The sequence below is a fragment of the Plecotus auritus genome (genome assembly GCF_963455305.1).
Source record: "Plecotus auritus genome assembly, chromosome: 1".
NCBI classification, from domain to species: domain Eukaryota; kingdom Metazoa; phylum Chordata; class Mammalia; order Chiroptera; family Vespertilionidae; genus Plecotus; species Plecotus auritus.
In genome coordinates this window covers 49,214,353-49,235,981 of record NC_137770.1, presented here as the reverse complement: position 1 = coordinate 49,235,981, position 21,629 = coordinate 49,214,353, and the positions used below count along the sequence as shown (strand labels likewise).

Below are 21,629 nucleotides of genomic sequence, written 5' to 3'. Positions count from 1 at the left end.
TGTAGCCACAGCTGGCCCTCACAGCCAATAGAGGTCAATTCCTCCCAGTGACGCCAACAGCAATCAAGGCTCAACTACAATAAGACTGTGCACACAGCCTACACAGGGGGGAACTTAGAGTGCCCACCTTATGTGACTGGGGAGGCTAAGTCACTGGGCCCTACAGGACACCTACTACACAAGGCCACTTTACCAATTAGCAGCTCTATCTAATACAAAGAAGCAAACACAGGGGAGCAGCCAAAATGTGGAGTCAAAGAAACATGTCACAAATGAAAGAACAGAAGAAATCTCCAGAAAAAGAACTAAATGAAATCGCAGCAAGCAAACTACAGGATACAGAGTTCAAAACAATGATTATAAGGTTGCTCAAGGATCTTAATGAGAGCTTCAAGGGACTTAGTGAGATGTTCAGGATCTTAGAATTTCAAAGATATGAAAAAGGACCAGTCAGAAATGAAGGATACACTAACTGAAATGAAAAATAATTTACAGGGAATGAACAGCAGAGTAGAGGATACCAAGAATCAAATCAACGATTTGAAATATGAGGAACCAAAAAACACCCAGTCAGAAGAGCAAAAAGAAAAACAAAATCCAAAAATAGGAAGACAGTGTAAGGAGCCTCTAGGACAACTTCAAACGTACCAACATTCACATTATGGGAGTGCCAGAAGGAGAAGAGAGCAAAATATTGAAACCTATCTGAAGCAATATAAAAAAATTTTTCTACCTGGTGAAAGAAATATATTTACAAGTCCAGGAAAGGCAGAGTCTCAAACAAGAGGCCCACACCAAGACACATCATAATTAAAAGGGCAAAGGTTAAAGACAAAGAGAAAATCTTAAAAGCAGCAAAAGAAAGGCAGTTAGTTACCTACAAGGGAGCTCCCACATGACTGTCAGCTGATTTCTCAAGAAGAGGAGGAAGAGGAGGAGGAGGAATAGGAAGAGGAGGAAGAAGAGGAGGAGGAGGAAGAGGAAGGTGAAAAGGAGGAAGAGGAAGGTGAAAAGGAGAAGGAAGAGGAAAAAAGAGAAGGGAGGAGGAGGAACAGGAGAAGCATAAAATGGCAATAAATACATATCTATCAACAATTATATTTAAAAACCTAAATAAACAAACAAGGATTCTAATGAACAAAATAAACTGATGAATAAAATAGACAAATCTCAGTGGGAAGGGGGGGGACAGGAAGAGATTAACCAAAGATCTTATATGCATTTATACCTTACCTATGGACACAGACAATAGGGTGGTAAAGGCCTGGGCAGGGTGGAGGGAGGCAATAGGAGGGGAAAAGAGGGATATCTGTAATACTCTCAACAAAAAGATTTTTTTAAAAAAATAAACTTTTATAAAGCATCTATAGTTGATAAGATTTATTTTATTTAAATGGACATTAATATTCATATATATTTACATCTTAAAACTCCACCTAATTTAGTGAAAACAAAGCATAGAATGGCACCCTGGCAGCAGAAGCTGCTTATCAGCTACCAATCATTGTTATGAAGTCATATCTATATACAGGCAGTCCTCAGGTTACATCGGACTCGATGTATGTCGTTTACGTCGCCATCTCCCATTTATTTATTTTAAAAAAGTTCCATCATTTCGACGTATGTACATATGTGATTTATGTTTTTTATTATTTATTTACCACAAGTAAAGGTCAGAAATTGTTATCTTTTAAATTTTTTTTACTGTTTCACTTCATTACTGCTATGTATGTGCTCCATGTGAGTAATGTAGATGCTTATGTAGGTGGGTTCCAAGGCGAAAATCGCATTACGTCGAGCTGTAAGAATGGATCGCTGATGTAACCCAAGGTCCTACTGTACAACACTAAAGAAAATAAATAGACTTAACTAAAGTTAATAAGAAGCAAGTATAATTATAAATAATACCAGATTTAAACAGGAATCTGTAAAGGTTTTACTACATAAGGATTTCACTCAAAGTAGACAAAATATATAGTAATCTCCAACTTTGAGGATACCAAATTAATTTCCTCTTAGTTGAGGCCTATTCAACCTCAGTAACTTTTCGGAATGAAGCATAAAGTTAATGCTGTACATTTAAAAGGATTGGTCCAGTTGTTTTCTCTATTTTTAATTCCTCCTCTTCATTTATAGTATTGGCAGCAGCATCATTATGTGGATTATCTAGAATGTCTTCATTAAGTTCATCTGACTTCTCCTTGTTTTGATCCTCACCCGTATAAACATCTTCAACTGTCTGTGCCCTGGATGTGTTTATTAACAAGTCTGAAAGAGAAATCATTGTTACACATTATTTAAGCACCTCACCCAATCTTACCTAACACAAGTTTCTTCACAAGCTTAGATCAATAGAAATGATGTCTATGACCATTTTAGTTCATGTTAATTACGGTTACCTCCAAATAAAGCCATTTTTATACATGTGTAAAGTCCATTCAAAAATACAAGAGGTCTTGGCCCTGGCTGGGTGGCTCAGTTGGTTAGAGCATCTTCCTGATACGCCAATGTTGTGGTTCTATTACCAAGGTTGCTATCCCTGCACATACAAGGAACAAGCAATGAATGCATAAGTAACTGGAACAACAAATCAATGTTTCTTTCTCTTCCCCTTCCTTTCTCTAAAATCAATAAATAAAAATTTTTAAAAAATTTAATGTGTGAAGTCTTGAAAGGTACTGAACTCAATCAAACTTGAATCACTGCCAAATGCAACTGTTCTCATTCAAAATCACAACTACTAGACAAGTTTTAAAAGTTCAAATGCTCTTAACAGCTGTATGTCAAAGCGATATATAGTAAAGAAAATTTCAGGTACTTGTATCTACATAGGAAATTTTTAAAGTCATATATTATAAATAGAAAATAAGCCTTAAAATGCTTATTGATAAGACAACAAGGAAGACACTGCTATCAACAACAGTTTTATCTTCAGGTAATTTTTTCACATGGAAATAACACACCCATTTGTAAATTTAAAACTTAAAATTCACTTTAATTAGCCCTAATTGGTTTGGCTCAGTGGATAGAGCATTGGCCTGAGGACTCAAGGGTCCCAGGTTCGATTCCAGTCAAGGGCATGTACCTTGGTTGCGGGCACATACCCAGTAGGGAGTGTGCAGGAGGCAGCTGATCAATGCTTCTCTCATCGATGTTTCTAACTCTCTATCCCTCTCCCTTTCTCTCTGTAACAAATCAATAAAATATATTTTTAAAAATTCACTTAACTATAAAAAATCCTGATAATGTAGTCACAATACTTTTCACTTGAGAATTTTATTATCTTGGGTGAACCTTGTTTTATGACATGATAATCTTCCCTACTTACTATAATTCTTACTTTCCTATTTCCAAAGGAAAAACTGGATTGGAAATAGAGAATGACATGCCATCCTGCTTCATTCAAAGCCAATTTGTAATTTTATTTACCTATCTATTTATTTTGATTAATTGATTTGAGAAACATCAACTGTTGTTCCACTTTTTATGCATTCATTGGTTAATTTTTATATATGCCCTGATTGGGGATCAAACCCACAACTTTGGCATATTGGGTCAATGCTCAAACCAACTGAGCTACCTGGCCAGGGCTGCAGTTATTTCTAAATACAGTTTTGTTTTGTTTTTGTTAATTCTCACCTGAGGATATTTTTTCCATTGATTTTTACAGAAAGTGGAAGAGAGGAAGGGAGGGAGGCAGAGAAAGAAAGAGCGAGCGAGAAACCAACTGGCTATCTTCCCATGTGCCCCAACAGGGGCCTGGAATCGAACCTACAACCTGGTACTTACCCTTGAGCTGGAATCAAACCCAAGACCCTTCAGTGCACAGGCAAACATCCAACCACTGAGCCATACATACCAGCCAGGGCTTAAATACAATTTTAACAAACATGACTGTCTAGTTTCCAAACCCACAGTCTGTTTTAAAAACAGCACATTTTGTCCTGGATAGTGTGGCTCAGTTGGTTGGGTGTCGTCCCATGTACCAAAAGGCTGCAGATTCAATTCCCGGTCAGGCATGTGCCCACATAGGGAGCATGCAGGAGACAGCCAATCGATGTTCTGCTCTCACATCAATGTTTCTCTTTCTCTCTCCTCCCTTCCTCTCTCTCTAAAAATCAATAAAAATATTTTTAAAAATTAAAACAGCCCTGGCCGGTTTCGCTCAGTGGATAGAGCGTTGGCCTGCGGACTCAAGGGTCCCAGGTTCGAGTCCAGTCAAAGGCATGTACCTTGATTGCGGGCACATCCCCAGTAAGGGGTGTGCAGGAGGCAGCTGATTGATGTTTCTCTCCCTCTCCCTTCCTCTCTGTAAAAAAACAATAAAATATATATATATTTTTAATTAAAACAGCTCATTTTATGGCAGTTTTTCTAGAGAGAAGGGAATGTAACAGGTAATCAAACTGATAGCTCACAACAAGTGACACAATGAAAAAAAAAAAAAGCAAAACATTTTAGGGCCCAGCTGGTGTGGCTCAGTGGTTGAGCATTGACCTATGAACCAGGAGGTCACGGTTCAATTCCTGGTCAGGGCACATGCCTGGATTGCGGGTTCGATTTCCAGTGAGGGGTGTGCAGGAGGCAGCCAATCAATGATTCTCTTTCATAATTGATGTTTCTATCTCTCTCTCTCCCTTCCTCTCTGAAATCAACGAAAATATATATTTTTTTTAATTTTAGGACCACTTATTCACGTCATAGCAAATGGCTCTAAAATCCTCACTGGGTACAAAAAGCATTTTATATGTTTAGGAAAAGTACCATAATAATTAATGTTCATAATTATGATCCTAAAGATAAAATTACGTTACATGCTTTAAGGAATCAGGGAAGAATGTTTTTTAAAGACTCAGAATCAATTTTAAATGATTAAAATAACTTTTTAAGAAGAATCCAACTATTCAGAAAATCATCTTGGACTCATTTATTCTTTGGAGATTCCAAAAAGGTAACACACACACACACATACATATACACATACACACACTGTCTTTTTCTCTCAATTGTACATAAACTTAATATACTATATCATTTTTCTATTTCTAGAGGCATTTTATTTTGGAAGATAGCAGAGAAGTTGAAATTTCTAACATGCCCTTGCTATATTAATGGTAACACATAAAAACCAGCATAACATTTACCATTTTCTAAGGACTGACTATTACTCAGTAGCTTTGCCTGTCTTCTTTCCAAGGCCAGCTGTTTATTTCTCTGAATTCTTTGTTGTTGCTCTTCAGTTAGGCTTCTACTTGACTCAGAAGCAAACGTCACATTTTCAGACGAGTTTGTCAAAAATGGATCTAATTCAGTAGCAGTTACATCATGGTCATTATTTTCCCCTACTTCATCTGCAGTAGGAAAAAAAAAAGTGAGTACATCTCTAGTATTAAACTAGCTAGAAAAAGAGCTTATATAGCTATTAATTTAAAACCAGTTTAAAGTGACAAGGTGCAGACCAGAGGAAACAATTGGTGAGGCATGAAAATATTACAAACATATGTTTGATTCAAACAAGTAAAAAGAATATTTATAAGTCACTTTAAAGAGGCATTTTAAGTCAAATGAAAATACTAATTTAAAAATATACATGAAGGGCCCTGGCCGGTTGCTCAGTAGTTAGAGCATCAACCAGCTGACTGAAGGGTCCCAGGTTCGATTCTGGTCAAGGGCACGTACCTCGGTTGCAAGCTCAATCCCTGCAGTAGTCGGGTACGTGCAGAGGGCAACCAATCGATGTGTCTCTCTCACATCTATGTTTCTCTCTGTCTCTCCCCCTCCCTTCCACTCTCTCTAAAAATCAATGGAAGCCCTAGCCAGTTTGGCCTGGGACTAAAGGGTCCCGGGTTCAATTCTTGTCAAAGGCATGTACCTTGGTTGCAGGCTTGATCCTTGGTCCTGGTCAGGGTGCATGCAGGAGGCAACCAATCGATATGTCTCTTTCATCACTGATATTTCTATATCTCTCTCCCTCTCCCTTCCTCTCTAAAATAAATTTAAAATAAATAAATAAAATAAATAAAAATCAATGGAAAAAATATCCTCAGGTGTGGATTAATATATACTGTATATATGAATGGAAAGCAAAAGTTCTTAGTTATGATTAGAAATATTTTATGCTTGGGCCCTAACCGGTTTGGCTCAGTGGATAGAGCATCGGCCTGTGGACTGAAGGGTCCCAGGTTCGATTCCGGTCAAGGGCATGTACCTGGGTTGCGGGCACATCCTCAGTAGGGGGCGTGCAGGAGGCAGCTAATCGATGTCTCTCTCTCATTGATGTTTCTAACTTTCTATCCCTCTCTCTTCCTCTCTGTAAAAAAATCAATAAATTTTTTTAAAAAAAGAAATATTTTAAGCTTGGACTAAATAAAAGAACTTAAAGAATCCAAAGAATATTCTTATTTTATGTTAAACAAAAACATTTTAATAGCTTGCCATAATACACAGTAATAGTTTTATATAGGCTATTTTTATAGGGTAAAACCCAGACACAAAACTAGGAAAAGAAATTTAGAGATCTGTGGGCATAGTTCCAAGTTAATTTTTTTTCTTTTTCTTTTTTTTTTTTTAAATATATTTTTATTGATTTTTTACAGAGAGGAAGGAAGAGGGATAGAGAGCTAGAAACATCGATGAGAGAGAAACATCGATCAACTGCCTCCTGCACACCCCCTACTGGGGATGTGCCCGCAACCAAGGTACGTGCCCTTGACCGGAATCGAACCCGGGACCCTTCAGTCCGCAGGCCGACGCTCTATCCACTGAGCCAAACCGGTTTCGGCTCAAGTTAATTTTTTTTAATTCAGTGCATTATTCTCTACATTTTTACTCTTAATAAACTCTTAAAGCCATGTACACTAGTTATTTCAAAGTAGGATACTCCCAAAATAACCCACAATGTTATACAAAGTAAATATTAAATCTTTCATTTAGAATTCATTTAAGAATTATGAAAAATTAAATTTTACTAACATTTAAAATAAGAATGGGCAGTGACAAACTATCACTTATCCATATGACAGTTATCATGTGGCGTAAGCTATCTTAATAAAGGCAGCTCCACACTGAGGAAGGGTAGGAGAGTTGGGCTCACTCATTTTTTAATTTCAGCGTATGTGACGCACAGCTGATTCTGGTTGCCCAGTTAAGTAGACTAACAGTCTAATTTTAACCAAAACAACCCCAACATAATAAACAAGTGGTAGTTTAAAACAATTTTTTTTGCAAAACAAACACCTGAAAGTAGAAGGTAATATAAGCACAAGCTAACTATATATAAAAAAATCTATATATATAAAAGCCTAAGCGACCTTTTTGACCAAACAACTGGAACAACAGGTAGACCAGTTGCTATGACACGCACTGACCACCAGGGAGCAGACATTCAATGCAGGAGCTGCCCCCTGGTGGTCAGTGCGCTCCCACAGCCAACCTCCCATGATCCCCCCGACCCAGCCAGCTGGCCAACCTCCTGCAGCCCCTCCCCGCAACCTGGCCAACTTCCCACAGCCCCTCCCCTTGGACCCTGGTAGGGGGTGGGGGCCAGCAGGCCAACCTACCATGGTCCCTCCCCCTGGCAGGCCAACCTACCTTGGTCCTTCCCCGCTCTGACTAGCCCCCCCATAGACCTCGATCACCGGCCAGGCCGAGGGACCCCACCCATGCACAAATTCATGCACCGGGCCTCTAGTAAAAAATGGCAAAGTTGACACTTTCCCTTCTTTCTACATCATTCACATTATAGGGTTAAAACATAACCTCATCAAATTTGACAACTAGGCAAGAAAAAAATTTTTCATATCACCAAGATCATCATTAAAAAATAATAAGAAAATGAAATATTAATTTACATACACCATCCTTATTTTATGTAGATACTATGCACTGAGATTAGCTGGTGATAGTAAAAACCAGCACAACTATCAAAACATTTCAAACATGAAGACAAACCTTTATAATTATTCTAGTGAGGTTTAAAATTCACATATTTAATCCAGTCTTTTACAATTCAAACCCCTTTTGAGGTTTCTGCCTTCCTGACATGGAAAAAATTCATGGCAAGAAACTAAAATGCATTCCTTTATCGGAAAATATTAATGGCATACAAGTAGAAAACTTTGCTGGGGAAGTTAAGAAATGTATTAGAACCAATTGTGCAATATGTAGGGTTTCTAATATGCTTCACCTTATAGGGCTTATAAGATTCTGAATTAATAATAATGAAATAAAGATCTACATTTTGTGAGCCGTAAAAGGAAAGATATCATCAACAAAAAATGGCCTCTTTAATACAGTGTTTTATGGAAAAACAATGTGAATGTAACCACTGCTGGAGCTGAGACTAGGATAAAAATGGGATTAAAAACAAATGAGAACCATACATGAAATTCATTTACTGCAAGTCATAGGCAGTCTATTGTGGCAAAGAAGCTAAAGCCAGAAATTATATAATGCTATCATGTCGGTACACATAAAATAAAAGATAAGCAAATCCTATATAATAAAGAGGTAATATGCAAATTGACCCTCATGCCCTGACAAGATGGCCGCCCCCACGTTGTCACAAGATGGCCAGCAGACGAGGGCAGTTGGGGGCGACCGGGCCTGCAGGGGAGGACAGTTGGGGGCAATCAGGACAGCAGGGGAGCAGTTAGGGGGTGATCAGGCCAATAGGGGAGCGGTTAGGAGGTGATCAGGCAGGCAGGCAGGTGAGCAGTTAGGAGCCAGCAGTCCTGGATTGTGAGAGGGATGTCCGACTACTGGTTTAGGCCCGATCCTGCAGTTGGACATCCCCCAAGGGGACCCAGATTGGAGAGGGTACAGGCTGGACTGAGGGACACACACCCCCAGTGCACAAATTTCGTGCACTGGGCCTCTAGTTACTTAATAAAGGGAAACAAATGCTATTTAAAAGAACATAGGGAGGCCCTAGCCAGGTTGGCTCAGTGGATAGAGAGTTGGCCTGTGGACCAAAGGGTCCCGGGGGTTCGATTCCAGTTAAGGGCATGTACCTTGGTTGCAGGCTCCTCCTCTGGCCCCAGCCCTGTTCAGGGCTCCTGCAGGAGGCAACCAATCAATGTGTTTCTCTCACATTGATATTTCTTTTTTTTTTTTTTTTTTAATATATTTTATTGATTTTTTACAGAGAGGAAGGGAGAGGGATAGAGTGTTAGAAACATCAATGAGAGAGACACCGATTCAGCTGCCTTCTGCACACCTCCCACTGGGGATGTGCCCGCAACTAAGGTACATGCCCTTGACCAGAATCAAACCTGGGACCCTTCAGTCCGCAGGCCGATGCTCTATCCACCGAGCCAAACCAGTTAGGGCTCACATTGATATTTCTTTATCTTTCCCTTTCTCTTCCACTTTCCCTAAAAATCAATGGGAAAATATCCTCAGGTGAGGATTTAAAAAAAAAAGCATAAGGAACACTAGCTGATTTGGATCAGTGGATAGAGCATTAGCCAGTGGACTGAAGGGTCACAGGTTCGATTCCAGTCAAGGTCAAGAGCACATGCCCGGGTTATGGGCTCCAACCCCAGTAGGGGGCATAAAGGAGGCAGCCAACCAATGATTCTTTCTCATCATTGATATTTCTCTCTCTCTCTCCCTCTCCCTTCCTCGTTGAGATTAATAAAAATATATATTTTTTAAAAAGCATAGGGGAATCAGGATTAAGAATAAACTATAATTTTGCCAGTGTGGTTAGGAAGACTTCACAGAGTTGACAGATGTGCACAGTCCTGAAGATAGTAAGAAATTTGGAGGCTGGAGGGAGGACGGAGGATAATGTTTAAGGCAGAGTGAGAGAGTGCTAAAGTCTTAAGACAGAAATGTGCCTGGAAGGTTCAAGGAACAGCTAGGAGGCAAGTGTAGCTAAAGCAGCGTAAGGAGGGATACAGTCAGAGAGGCAAGGGTTGAGGACACAGAACAGATTCTGTAGGGCCAAGTTGGACATTACAGTAGGTCCTCGGGTTACGTCGAAGTACTGTTCCTACGGTGCGACATAATGCAATTTTCGCCGTAATTCGGAACCCACCTACATAAGCACCTACATCACTCACATGGAGCACATACATAGCAGTAATGAAGTGAAACAGTAAAAAAAAATTTAAAAGAAAGAACAATTCCTGACCTTTACTTGTGGTAAATAAATAATAAAAAACATAAAGCACATACATGTACATACATCGAAATGACGGAACTTTTTTTTTTTTATAAATAAGTGGGAGATGGCGACGTAAGCACGAAATGACGTACATGGAGTTCGACGTAACCCGAGGACTGTCTGTATAAGGGTTTTGGCTTTTACACTGAGTAAAATAAGGAGCCACTAAAGGGATTTGAGCAGAGGAGTAACAAGACAACATATTAGTAAAAAATATTAAAGAATAACCCCTGCATAATTTTTAAGAAAACCAATTGATTACAAAATGGTAAATGAAAATTTTCTAGTAAACTTCAACAAAAACCCTTGCATTGGTGAATGGATTTAAAAATTAACATTGAGATTTATTAAGTACAATTAGTGATAGCTTATTTCCATTTGGATTTATGTATTTTAGTAAGGTAAAAACCAAGATTTGATGGGGGGAAAAAAGTGTTACTGAATAAACTAACCCAGTGGTAGATGGTGTGGGATTTAGTACTGTAATAACTAATCCCTTTCCATATATCAAATCCTATGCCATCAGTATATACCATATATTATCAAAATATTAATTAATCTTGGATTATTTAAATCACAATATTTCACTTTTAAAAGTAATTTATAAATAACTTTGGGGAATTCTATATGGAGCCTGTATTTTCCACCACATATATTAAAAGTTTAAAAAGCAAACAAACATGTATGGAGCCATCGCACAGAAAATCTGATAACTATACAGACCCTGTCGGCAGGAACCATGTTTTGATGTGTGTGACTGCCTATGGTTGCACTGTACAGCCAACAAATGCAATCAATACCAGGAACAGTCACATAGGTCTTACTTAAGTCCTATACCCAGGATCTGTACTCTTTTTTTGTTTTTATTGATTTCAGAGAGAGGAAAGGAGAGGGAGAGAGGGAGAATCACTGATCTGCTGCCTCTTGCACACCCCCTACTGGGGATCGAGCCACAACCTGGGCGTGTTCCCTGACTAGGAATCGAACTATGAACTCCTGGCTCATAGGTCAACACTCAACCACTGAACCACACCGGCTAGGCCAGGATCTGCACTCTTAAGTGAAATATAAACTACTAGAGGCCCGGTGCACAAAATTTGTGCACGGGGGGCGGGGAGGGGTGTCCCTCAGCCCAGCCTGCACCCTCTCCAATCTGGGACCCCTTGAGGGATGTCCAACCGCCCGTTAAAACAGGCGGTCGGGCCCTGGCCGGTGTTGCTCAGTGGATAGAGTGTCGGCCTGGGGACAGAAGGGTCCCGGGTTCTATTCCCGGTCAAGGGCACATGCCCGGGTTGCGGGCTCGATCCCCAGTAGGGGGTGTGCAGGAGGCAGCCGATCCATGATTCTCTCTCATCGTGGATGTTTCTCTCTCTCTCTCCCTCTCTCCCTTCCTCTCTGACATCAATAAAGAAATATTTAAAAAAAAAAACAAAAAAACAGGCAGTAGGCATCCCTCTCACAATCCAGGACTGCTGGCTCCCAACCACTTGCCTGCCTCTGCCTGATTGCCCCTAACCGCTTCTGCCTGCCAGCCTGATCATCCCCTAAACATTCCACTGCCAGCCTGATTGACACCTAACTGCTCCCTGGCTGGCCCAATTGCCCCTAACTGCCCTACCCTGCAGGCCTGATCCCCCCCAACTGCCCTCCCCTGCTGGCCTGGTCTCCCCCAAATGCCCTCCTCTGCTGGCCCAGTCACCCCTAACTGCCTTCCCTGCTGGCCTGGTCATCCCTAACTGTCCTCCCCTGCAGACCTGGTCCCCCCAACTGCCCTCCCCTGCAGGCCTGGGTCCCCCCCAACTCCCCTCCCCTGCAGGCCTGGTCCCCCCCAACTGTCCTCCCCTGCTGGCCTGGTCTCCCCCAAATGCCCTCCTCTGCTGGCCCGTTCACCCCTAACTGCCCTCCCTGCTGGACTGATCGCCCACAACTGCCCTCCCCTGCAGACCTGGTCCAACAACTGCCCTCCCCTGCTGTCCTGGTCCCCCTCAACTGCCCTCCCTGCAGGCCTGGTCTCCCCCAACTGCCCTCCTCTTCTGGCCTGGTCACCCCTAACTGCCCTCCCTACTTGCCTGATCGCCCACAACTGCCCTCCCCTGCAGGCCTGGTCCCCCCCAACTGCCCTCCCTTGCTGGCCTGGTCTCCCCCGACTGCCCTCCTCTGCCGGCCTGGTCACCCCTAACTGCCCACAACTGCCCTCCCCTGCAGGCCCTCTTGTGGCGTCCATCTTGTGTCCACATGAGGGCAGCCTTCTTGTGTCTTGGAGTGATGGTCAATTTGCATATTACTCTTTTATTAGATTTCATCATCAAATTATTCTGCCTAATTTCCAAGAGCCACTTTTTTAATGGTGTACATGTATTTTGTCATATATTTTTACTAATAAGCACTACAAAGGATCAGTGGGTCACCATCAGATTTCTTAAAAAGCTCATGTTCTGCCGAAACCGGTTTGGCTCAGTGGATAGAGCGTCGGCCTGCGGACTGAAAGGTCCCGGGTTCGATTCCGGTCAAGGGCATGTACCTTGGTTGCGGGCACATCCCCAGTGGGAGGTGTGCAGGAGGCAGCTGATCGATGTTTCTCTCTCATCGATGTTTCTAGCTCTCTATCCCTCTCCCTTCCTCTCTGTGAAATATCAATAAAATATATTTAAATAAATAAATAAATAAATAATAAATAAAATAAAATATATTTAAAAAAAAAAAAAAAAGCTCATGTTCTATGGCTAAATACATTTTTACATCTCTTAATAGCATTGCAGCCATTCTTTTAAAGAAATAAATATACACAACATTCTAAATCAACCAAAGCATTTAAACTCATTAGTATTTACTGTACTTTAATTATATACTCAACATAGACTAAGAACCCAGTCCTGTAATACTGTCCACCCAACAAAATCCATTTCTAAAAGGAAAACTGTTATAAAGTAGACAAGCCTAAATTCTTACCATTATTGCTAATAAAATCTTCATGTAAAATAGGGAGATCAAGTCGAATTCGTTTTAAACAGGTCTGAAAATAAAGAGACATTTTTACATTTTTATTATTAACATTTGGAGGAAAATGGTCATTTTTCCATTCTGAGATTCAAAAAAGATGTTCTTTAAATAACTAATTTTCCTTCTCTCTACCAAGACAGATTAAGAAATTAAGACCCCAAACAGCAACTCAGCCTTAACTAAATCTTACCTCGTACTATTCAACACTGTGAGTGAAACTCATAATAATCTCAACACATACCTGAACTTCCTTTTTATTTCCCAGGTATTCAACTCTGTCGATAAAATCCTCAAATTGCAGTTTAGGGAATAGCCTATGTGCCCAGTGCTCCATGTGCCTGATTAGCGTCTTCAAGTCTTCAGCCTGGCACATAAAAATAAAAATGCTAAATAGAAAACTCATTCTCAGAACTGACCCTGTCAGCAGATTTTAGAATTGAATAGTAATGCCAAAGTCACTAGTGTCATTTTACATTTATAAGGTGAAGAAACTCTAAAAAGAAAAATATTTATTAAGGGCTTAGAGGATTGCAGTCTAAAAGAGCACTGGATACAATTTTTTTTAATCAGAGGCCCTAGCTGGTTTGGCTCAGTGGATAGAGCGTCGGCCTGCAAACTGAAAGGTCCCAGGTTCAGTTCTGGTCAAGGGCACATGCCCAGGTTGTGGGCTTGATCCCCAGTGGGGGACTTGCAGGAGGCAGCCGATCAATGATTCTCTCTCATCATGGATGTTTCTATCTCTCTCTCCCTCTTCCTTACTCTCTGAAATCAATGAAAATATATTTTTAAAAAAAGTTTAATAGAAGTTAAAAGATAACCACATGTAGTTTTGCAGAACAGTAAAATAACCCTAAAAATAAGCTTTAATAAAATATATCAAGATGTCTTTTAGGAATAACTAAACAAAGTGGTTAGTCCCTTAAATCATATATAGAGAAGAAAGCATTGAGAATTCAGCATTGTAAAAATACATTCAGAAATCCCAAGAGCAAAGTACTGAAGACCAGCAAGAACAGTTTAAACATTCTCAGACCAGAATACCTATGTTTGAAATTTTAATTTAACATTAAAATTTTTTTTAATTAAATACAAAGCCTTTTTGTTGTTGTTATCCTCACTGAGGATATTTTTTCCATTGATTTTTAGAGATAATAGAAGGGAGGGAGAGAGGGGGAGAGAGAAACATCGATTGGTTGCCTCATGGGGCCGGGGGATTGAACTTGCAACCCAGGTATGTGCCCTTGTCCAAGAATTGAACCCATGAACCTTCAGTGTGCAGGCCAATGCTCTAACTCCTGAGCCACCTGGACAGGGTGACAGTTCTTAAATGTCTCCATTTTTCAATAAACCAAGCATGGTGCCATATCTTAGGGACACCTAAGTGATCAATAAGGTAAAGTCTTTGCTCTCATAAAGTTTAAAACCACTCTCTGAAGTAGACAAAGTAAATTTTATTCCTCAAAATTATAAAGTACAAAGTCAGGCTTACTGACTCATATATGATTTTACTAAAGTCATACGGTGACAAAACCAAGACATGTTTTCTGATTCTTCTAACAGTGCCCTTTCCACATCATAGTTTCTCAAAAGATACAATGATGAGTGATTACATCTGTGAAACATTTTTAAGATTCTTAACATGATAACAGACCCAGTTTTATAGAGTCAGTCAGCCCTACATATGAGTGGGTTCTGCATACATGGATTCTACCAACTGTGAACTGAAAATATTCAGGGAAAACAAATGTTACGCTGTTGCTGACATGTGCTATGTAGTTAGGCCTATGATGGTTGCTGCATCTGTATTGAACATGTACAGATACTTTTTCTTGTCATTATTCCCTAAACAATGTAATATAACAACTATTTACTTAACATTTACATTCTGTTAGGCATTACAAGTAATCTAGAGATAATTTAAAGCACGATATATGCAAATACTATGCCATTTTATATAAGGGACTTGAGCATCTGTGGATTCCAGCATCCGCGGAGGTCCTGGAACCAATCCTCCACAGATTCTGCGGGATAACTATATTTTAAAAAACAAAGCTCTAAAATAAAAACCAGACATTTCTTACCTCATGACCTTTACCTTTAAATTTTGTCTTATCAAACACATGTCTTAATGCTGGAAGCCCTCTCTCTGAAATCAATCTGTGAATAGAAATATGTTTTTAAATTCCAAGTTTTCTAGAACTATCAAGGCCAAACCAAAACTATAAGAAGAAAAGCTATATCTGAACTGAAAAAAATCTATACAATAAAAGCCTAAGCGACTGTTACAGCGGAACGACCAAAACGACCAGTCGCTATGATGTGCACTGACCACCAGGGGGCAGACACTCAACGCAGGAGCTGACCCCTGGTGGTCAGTGCACTGCCACAGGGAGAGCACAGCTCAGCGAGAAGCCAGGTGCCTCTCCCACCTCCGCAGCAGCACTAAGGAGCAGCGAGCCAAGCGGTAAGGAGCAGCAAGCAGGTGGGTGGTAAGGAGGGAGGAGTCCTGGACCCTCCCCCTCTCCCCTGCAACCAGTGCATGAATTTCATGCACCGGGCCACTAATATCTTTATAAATATATGATTTTCAAATCATCCCAACCAATAGATTGTAACATAAAGAAGAAAAAAAGATATTAAAAAAAAGTACAGCCCTAACTATTTTGGCTCAGTGGATAGAGCACCGGCCTGTGGACTGAAGGGTCCCAAGTTTAATTCCAGTCAAGGGCATGTACCTTGGTTGCAGGCACATCCCCAGTAGGGGGTGTGCAGGAAGCAGCTGATCGATGTTTCTCTCTCTATCCCTCTCCCTTCCTCTGTATAAAAAATCAATAAAATATATATTAAAAAAAAGTACAAATGTTTAAGGCAAAAATATATATACCTCTGAGCATCAAGCTTGGGTATATTCCTTTTAACTGTTCTCCTTGGAGGTACAGGAACAGGTGCTCCTCTTCCTGACTCTGGTGAAATATACCAAGATTTAATATTACTTAAATAATTTAAGCCTCACTTATAAAATGTATCATTTCTAAGCTGATAGATGGATAACTGAACATAGACACTATTTTTAGAATTCCATACAGACCGTCATCAGGTTCAGCTCCTTCATCCTCTCTCTCTGGAGAAGCTGGAGGTGGGAAAGGAGGAAAAGTTTCATCTTCTACATGCTCATAATCTGGTAGGTCAATTAAGCCATTTTCCTGTGGTTCCAGCATCTTTTCCTCTGGGGGGAAAAAAGTAACCATGTTTATTCATCCAAGCAGTCTTCCTATTACAGTTAGGATCCATCTGCGGCAAAATACACCACATTTCAAACTCAGACATGATGAAAAGTGGAAATGATAATAGTTATGGAAAAAAGAACTGAGCTAAAAATCAGAAGAACCGAGTTCTAAACACTAAATAATAATATACTTTTGAACAAATAATTTTATCTCAATTATTGAGTTTCATCTATCATAAAATAATCTGTACTTTTCAGAGGGTTTCAAACTATGATCCAAATGGGTGTGAAATATGCAGAGGACAGGTACCTCACCTGCCGCTTCAACCAGAGCAGCTTATAACAAAAATCTGTTTACATATTAATCTTCTAGGTAAGGTTCCTTTGAAGAAAGGGAAATAATCCTCAGGTTGATAACTTGAAAGAATGCTTTTTGTACTATCTTTCTCGACCTCTCAGCAACATCTGAAACTTTTGATCAGTTCCTTTTTCTGCACAAGTGTTTCTGTTGACTTCTGAAACATAGTACTCACCTGACTTTTCTCCCTTTCTGGACACTCCTGGATCTTCTTTGAAGATGCATCTTCCTCTAACCTAGTCAGTAAGTATCCAAGACTCCATCCTAGGCCCTCTTCACTCATTTATACACATGGCATTACAGATAACTCACTAATTCTTTATCTCCATCCCAGGCATCAAATCCAAGCTCCAGATCCCTACTTTTCATTTTACAGCTCTTAAATTTCTCAATGGTACCTATAACTCATCATGTACAAAACTGAATTTCTAATTTTCCCAGTTCACTGCATAACATCTATCCAGCTAGTCAAGTCAGAAAATTACAAGTCATCCTTGAAACTTCCTTCCGTCTACCCTACATATCCTATCCATTTTACCTCCTAAATATCCCTTGAATCTGTCCATTCCCCCCTATCTCCACAATCACATCATAACATTTCTACTTAGATTACTCCATTCCTCCTATCCAATTTTGACTTTTCCAATCCATTCTCCATATTACAGCTAAGTTTAACCTATGGAAATATAAAGCTGATCGCTTTACCTCGTGGCCTAAATATTTCAATGGTTTCCTTCTGTCCTTAGGATAATGACAAAACTCAGGCTCTGCATGGTGTGGCACCCTCCTACTTCTTCAGCTTTACACCCACTCTTCATGCTCTTTTCTCTCAGTTCTTTGAAAGAGCCATATCCCTCAGGCCTCTAGACTTTTTTTAAATATATATTTATTGAATTCAGAGAGGGATAGAAACATCAATGATGAGAGAGAAGTATTGATCAGCTGCCTCCTATACACCCTCTACTGGGGACCAAGCCCGCAACCTGGGCATGTGCCCTTGATGGAATCGAACCCTAGACTCTTCAGTCCGCAGGCTGACGCTCTATCCACTGAGCCAAACCGGCTAGGGCAGGCCTCTAGACTTTTGCAAAGGACATTTCCTATCTTTTTTTTTTTTTTTTAATATATATTTTATTGCTTTTTTACAGAGAGGAAGGGAGAGGGATAGAGAGTTAGAAACATCAATGAGAGAGAAACATCGATCAGCTGCCTCCTGCACACCTCCTACTGGGGATGTGCCCACAACCAAGGTACATGCCCTTGACTGGAATCGAACCTGGGACCTTTCAGTCCACAGGCCGATGCTCTGTCCACTGAGCCAAACCGGTTAGGGCGACATTTCCTATCTTGAAGGCCCTTCCTTGATTCCTAATCTCTTTCACATCTCTACTATCACCTCCACAGAAAAGTCTGCCCTAAACTAAATCCTCCTATAATAAGCACTCAAAGTGTCAGGTACAAGTTTCATAGCACTAACCCTGTTTCAATACTAAGTTCTATTTGTGTGATTACTTTATTAAAGTTGTCTTTCATACCAGACTGTAGCTCTAAAAGGGCAAAGAACAGATACATCTCTTTGTGCTTCACCATTGCATCCCCAAAGCTGGTACACAGCAGATGCTCAATATATATTTGTTGAATGAGGGAATGAAGAAAAGAATTCCAGCCGTGACCAGTTTGGTTCAGTTACAGGGGTGGGCAAACTTTTTGACTCGAGGGCCACAATGGGTTCTTAAACTGGACCTTAGGGCCGGAACAAAAGCATGGATGGAGTGTTTGTGTGAACTAATATAAATTCAAAGTAAAGGAGTGGAGGGGAGAGCAAGAGAACCGGATAGAACAGCCGGATCCGGCCCGCGGGCCGTAGTTTGCCCACGGCTGGATAGAACGTAGGCCTGCAGACTGAAGGGTAACAGGTTCGATTACAGTCAAGGGCATGTACCTTGGTTGCGGGCACATCCCCAATAGGGGGTGTGCAGGAGGCAGCTGATCAATGTTTCTCTCTCATCGATGTTTCTAACTCTCTATCCTTCTCCCTTCCTCTCTGTAAAAAAATCAATAAAATATTAAAAAAAAAAAAAAAGAATTCCAAAGCTTCCCCCAAAATTATAAAACTACTGGAGCTAGATGATCTCTAACCTCTCCAATTCTAAATTTCCATGATCACCTATAATAATAAAATTGTAATATGCTAATGAGATGGGGCGGGGACCTTCCAGAGGAAGCTGGGGCTGAAAGGGAAGCCTGGGTCCTGGGTACCAGAGGTAAGCCAGTGCCAGCAGCCAGGGGAAGGAAGGCCTACTCTTGCACGTGTTTTGTGCATTGGGCCTCTAGTAATATATAAAAACAAAGTAAGTATAAACTCTTGATGATGACCCACTGTATCTACAAGTAAGAGTCAAGAACCATAGATTTTCAAAATTGGAAGAAAGGCTGTCAGAGACCATAACCTCTGAAGTAGCTGCAATAAGTATATTTAGCCCCATCCTAGTTAAGCCCTCTAGGAAGAAATGGGGTTCACACCTTCGAGAGGTCTGAGTTTGATGACAGGAAACAAACTATATGAAGTGTGGCAAGACGGATGTACGGAACTGGCCAAGCATGGGGTGGGACTGGTCAGTAAACTGGTAGTAAACAAGATATCTTTCACTTCTTTTTTAAAACTTAATTTTATATTTTTATATCTTTCACTTATTGATAACTTTTGCATTGTCTCTTCACTGTCTCCTTTTTAGACATCGATGAAATTCTCTCAACTTCTTCCTCTAGTCCTCAAACTCCCAGAGGAGTGAACGTAACAAAGAAATGTAATGTTCAAACTACAGTTCGTTCCCAGACTCTTTAGGTGTCCAATGTCCAACTTTCTCCAAGTTATCAAAACCGAAGCCCCTTTAGCAAGGGAAGTGTGTACCAGAAACTCGCTGTCCCTCTTTGCTAACTATCCCCGAAAACACTACATTTCCCATCCCCTCCATTCTCGCTCCCATCTCGTCTCTCACTTCATTCATTCCAGTCACCGATGCCTTCCATGTTTACAAGGCCCTGGACGGAAGCTGGCCATGTAAAGATTTCTGATACACGTTCCCTCCCGCTAAAAGGATAGGTTTAGTGAGAGGCGGCCCCCAAGCATAAACAAGAAGTAAATGTGCACAACCTTGTCCCCACCGGTCTCCTCGCCCCACAGGTCGCGCCGAGTCAAGCCTCTCTTGCTCTGTAGTCCACCTCAGCCCTGTAATTCATCCTCCTCATTTCCTCCTTGCTGCTCCCCGCACCCCGACTCTTCCGCCTAAACCCCTCCCCCGCTTGTCCCCTAAGGGATTTCACTTTCCCGCCAGCCCGCTCTCACCTCGCGCGGACTCAGCACCCGGGGTGGGGCGGCTAGCAAACCGCGTTTCTCGCGAGACTCTAAGCTACCGCCGCGAAAAGAGTCATCGGCGCTTGGCGCCAAATCTGCGCGCTGTGCGGCGCGGACGTGGCTGAAGGACCCGCCCACCCACGTCCCACCCCCGGCCTTCCCGGGTCCCGCCCATCCCACTGCTCCCCTCCCCACTGCTTCTTTCTTCCTGAATTCCTCGGAGAGGTTAAACCTCCCTGTTTGCGTAAACTTCACCTTTGTTACGCTCTAGGCATTTTAGACTTTGGAAACAGGTCTCCGTTTTTTAGAAAACTGGATTGTGGATGGAGTAGAAAGGATAGACGAAAACAGTCTGTTGAGAAACTACCGATTCTCCATAGTTAACAGAATATTAACAGAATATCTTGAACATGGAGTTTTATGCATCGCTTATTGAATAAGGAGCTGAGATGAAAGAGGCGGTGAAGAGTTAGTGCTAGGAGTGTAGACATCAAGAAGAATGTCAAAGATTTGTTACCCTTAATGTTTTTTTTAAAGTGAGTCCAAATATATTTCTATTTGTTTCTAGATACATATGCGCACTGGCACACAAAACTGGGGGGAAATAAATATATAACACCTGTCGGATGGGAACTGGGCATATGGGATAGGGTGAGATAGGGACTTAACTCTGTACTCTTTTTAAACATATAAATGTATTAACTATTCAAAAAACTAAAAAAAAAAAAGTTACCTGCAGCAAATATAGGATCAAGATTTGACAAACCAAGAACATGAGAAGTGCTTCCAACATTATTGTTTTTCTGTAGCTTGAAATATTTTATTAAAATTATAAAAGAATAAACCAAGTGTGTGAAATAATAAGATAAAATAATTGTAAGTGTTAAGGTCGCCCAAGGAGGAACTCGAGGCCAAAAGGGGTAAAGAATTATGAATTTATGAGGTCATCTGGAAAACCAGATGGGCTGAGCCCCCAAAGGCGCCAGCACCCAGGGATGGGGAGTCAGAGGTTTTAAAGGATTGTAGGCAGGCTTTTTCTGGGCGGAGAATTCTCTGGGCGAGTCCTGAGGGGAAAGATAAAGGTCTTAGCAAGTGGAATGTTGTCTTAGCAAGAGGAATATGTTCTAAGCAAAAGGGAATGTCGGTTGTGAAGTGATATAAAGGTCAGTCCCAGGGGAGGGGGTGTTGATTTAATTATTTGATCAGACCTAACAGTAAGCTCTATCTAAAATTATGCATGTAAATATGTATATATGCCACATTTTCCTTAGTTTTATGGTTTATTTCTATACATGTAAGATAATATGCAGCAATTAACTAAATTTACACTAACTTAACAGGAAATATGTCTCAAGAGTCTGAATAACTGAGGCAAGAGGCACTCTTCTAATTATCTAGATAATCTATATTCTCTACTTTATGTCTAATAAAGTAAATACAAAAGAACTTTGAGAATTAAAAAGTTATATACCACCTTCCACTCCCTACCAAAAAAAATAAAAGAAAGCCTAGGGCAGAA

General features: G+C 40.7%; 1 protein-coding gene across 5 annotated transcripts; it reads right to left on the bottom strand.

Annotated features, from left to right (window-relative positions):
* Positions 1 to 1,366: 1,366 nt before the first annotated feature.
* Positions 1,367 to 20,198, bottom strand: TIPIN (TIMELESS interacting protein). 5 transcript variants are annotated; one of them, XM_080677409.1, is made up of 9 exons: positions 20,102 to 20,198; positions 16,931 to 16,991; positions 16,260 to 16,397; positions 16,056 to 16,134; positions 15,253 to 15,328; positions 13,413 to 13,535; positions 13,121 to 13,184; positions 5,145 to 5,351; positions 1,367 to 2,268 (listed from the first exon to the last, which is right to left on the bottom strand). In XM_080677409.1, exons 3-9 carry the CDS (start codon positions 16,387 to 16,389, stop codon positions 2,066 to 2,068), a joined length of 882 nt encoding a protein of 293 aa, XP_080533535.1. In that variant the 5' UTR covers positions 16,390 to 16,397; positions 16,931 to 16,991; positions 20,102 to 20,198; the 3' UTR covers positions 1,367 to 2,065. The 5 variants fall into 5 exon arrangements, with proteins under 5 accessions (XP_080533535.1, XP_080533534.1, XP_080533537.1 ...); XM_080677408.1 differs by having other exon boundaries at positions 19,910 to 20,131; XM_080677411.1 differs by lacking the exon at positions 20,102 to 20,198 and adding an exon at positions 19,910 to 19,999 and having other exon boundaries at positions 16,931 to 16,986.
* Between the last annotated feature and the right edge of the window lie 1,431 nt (positions 20,199 to 21,629).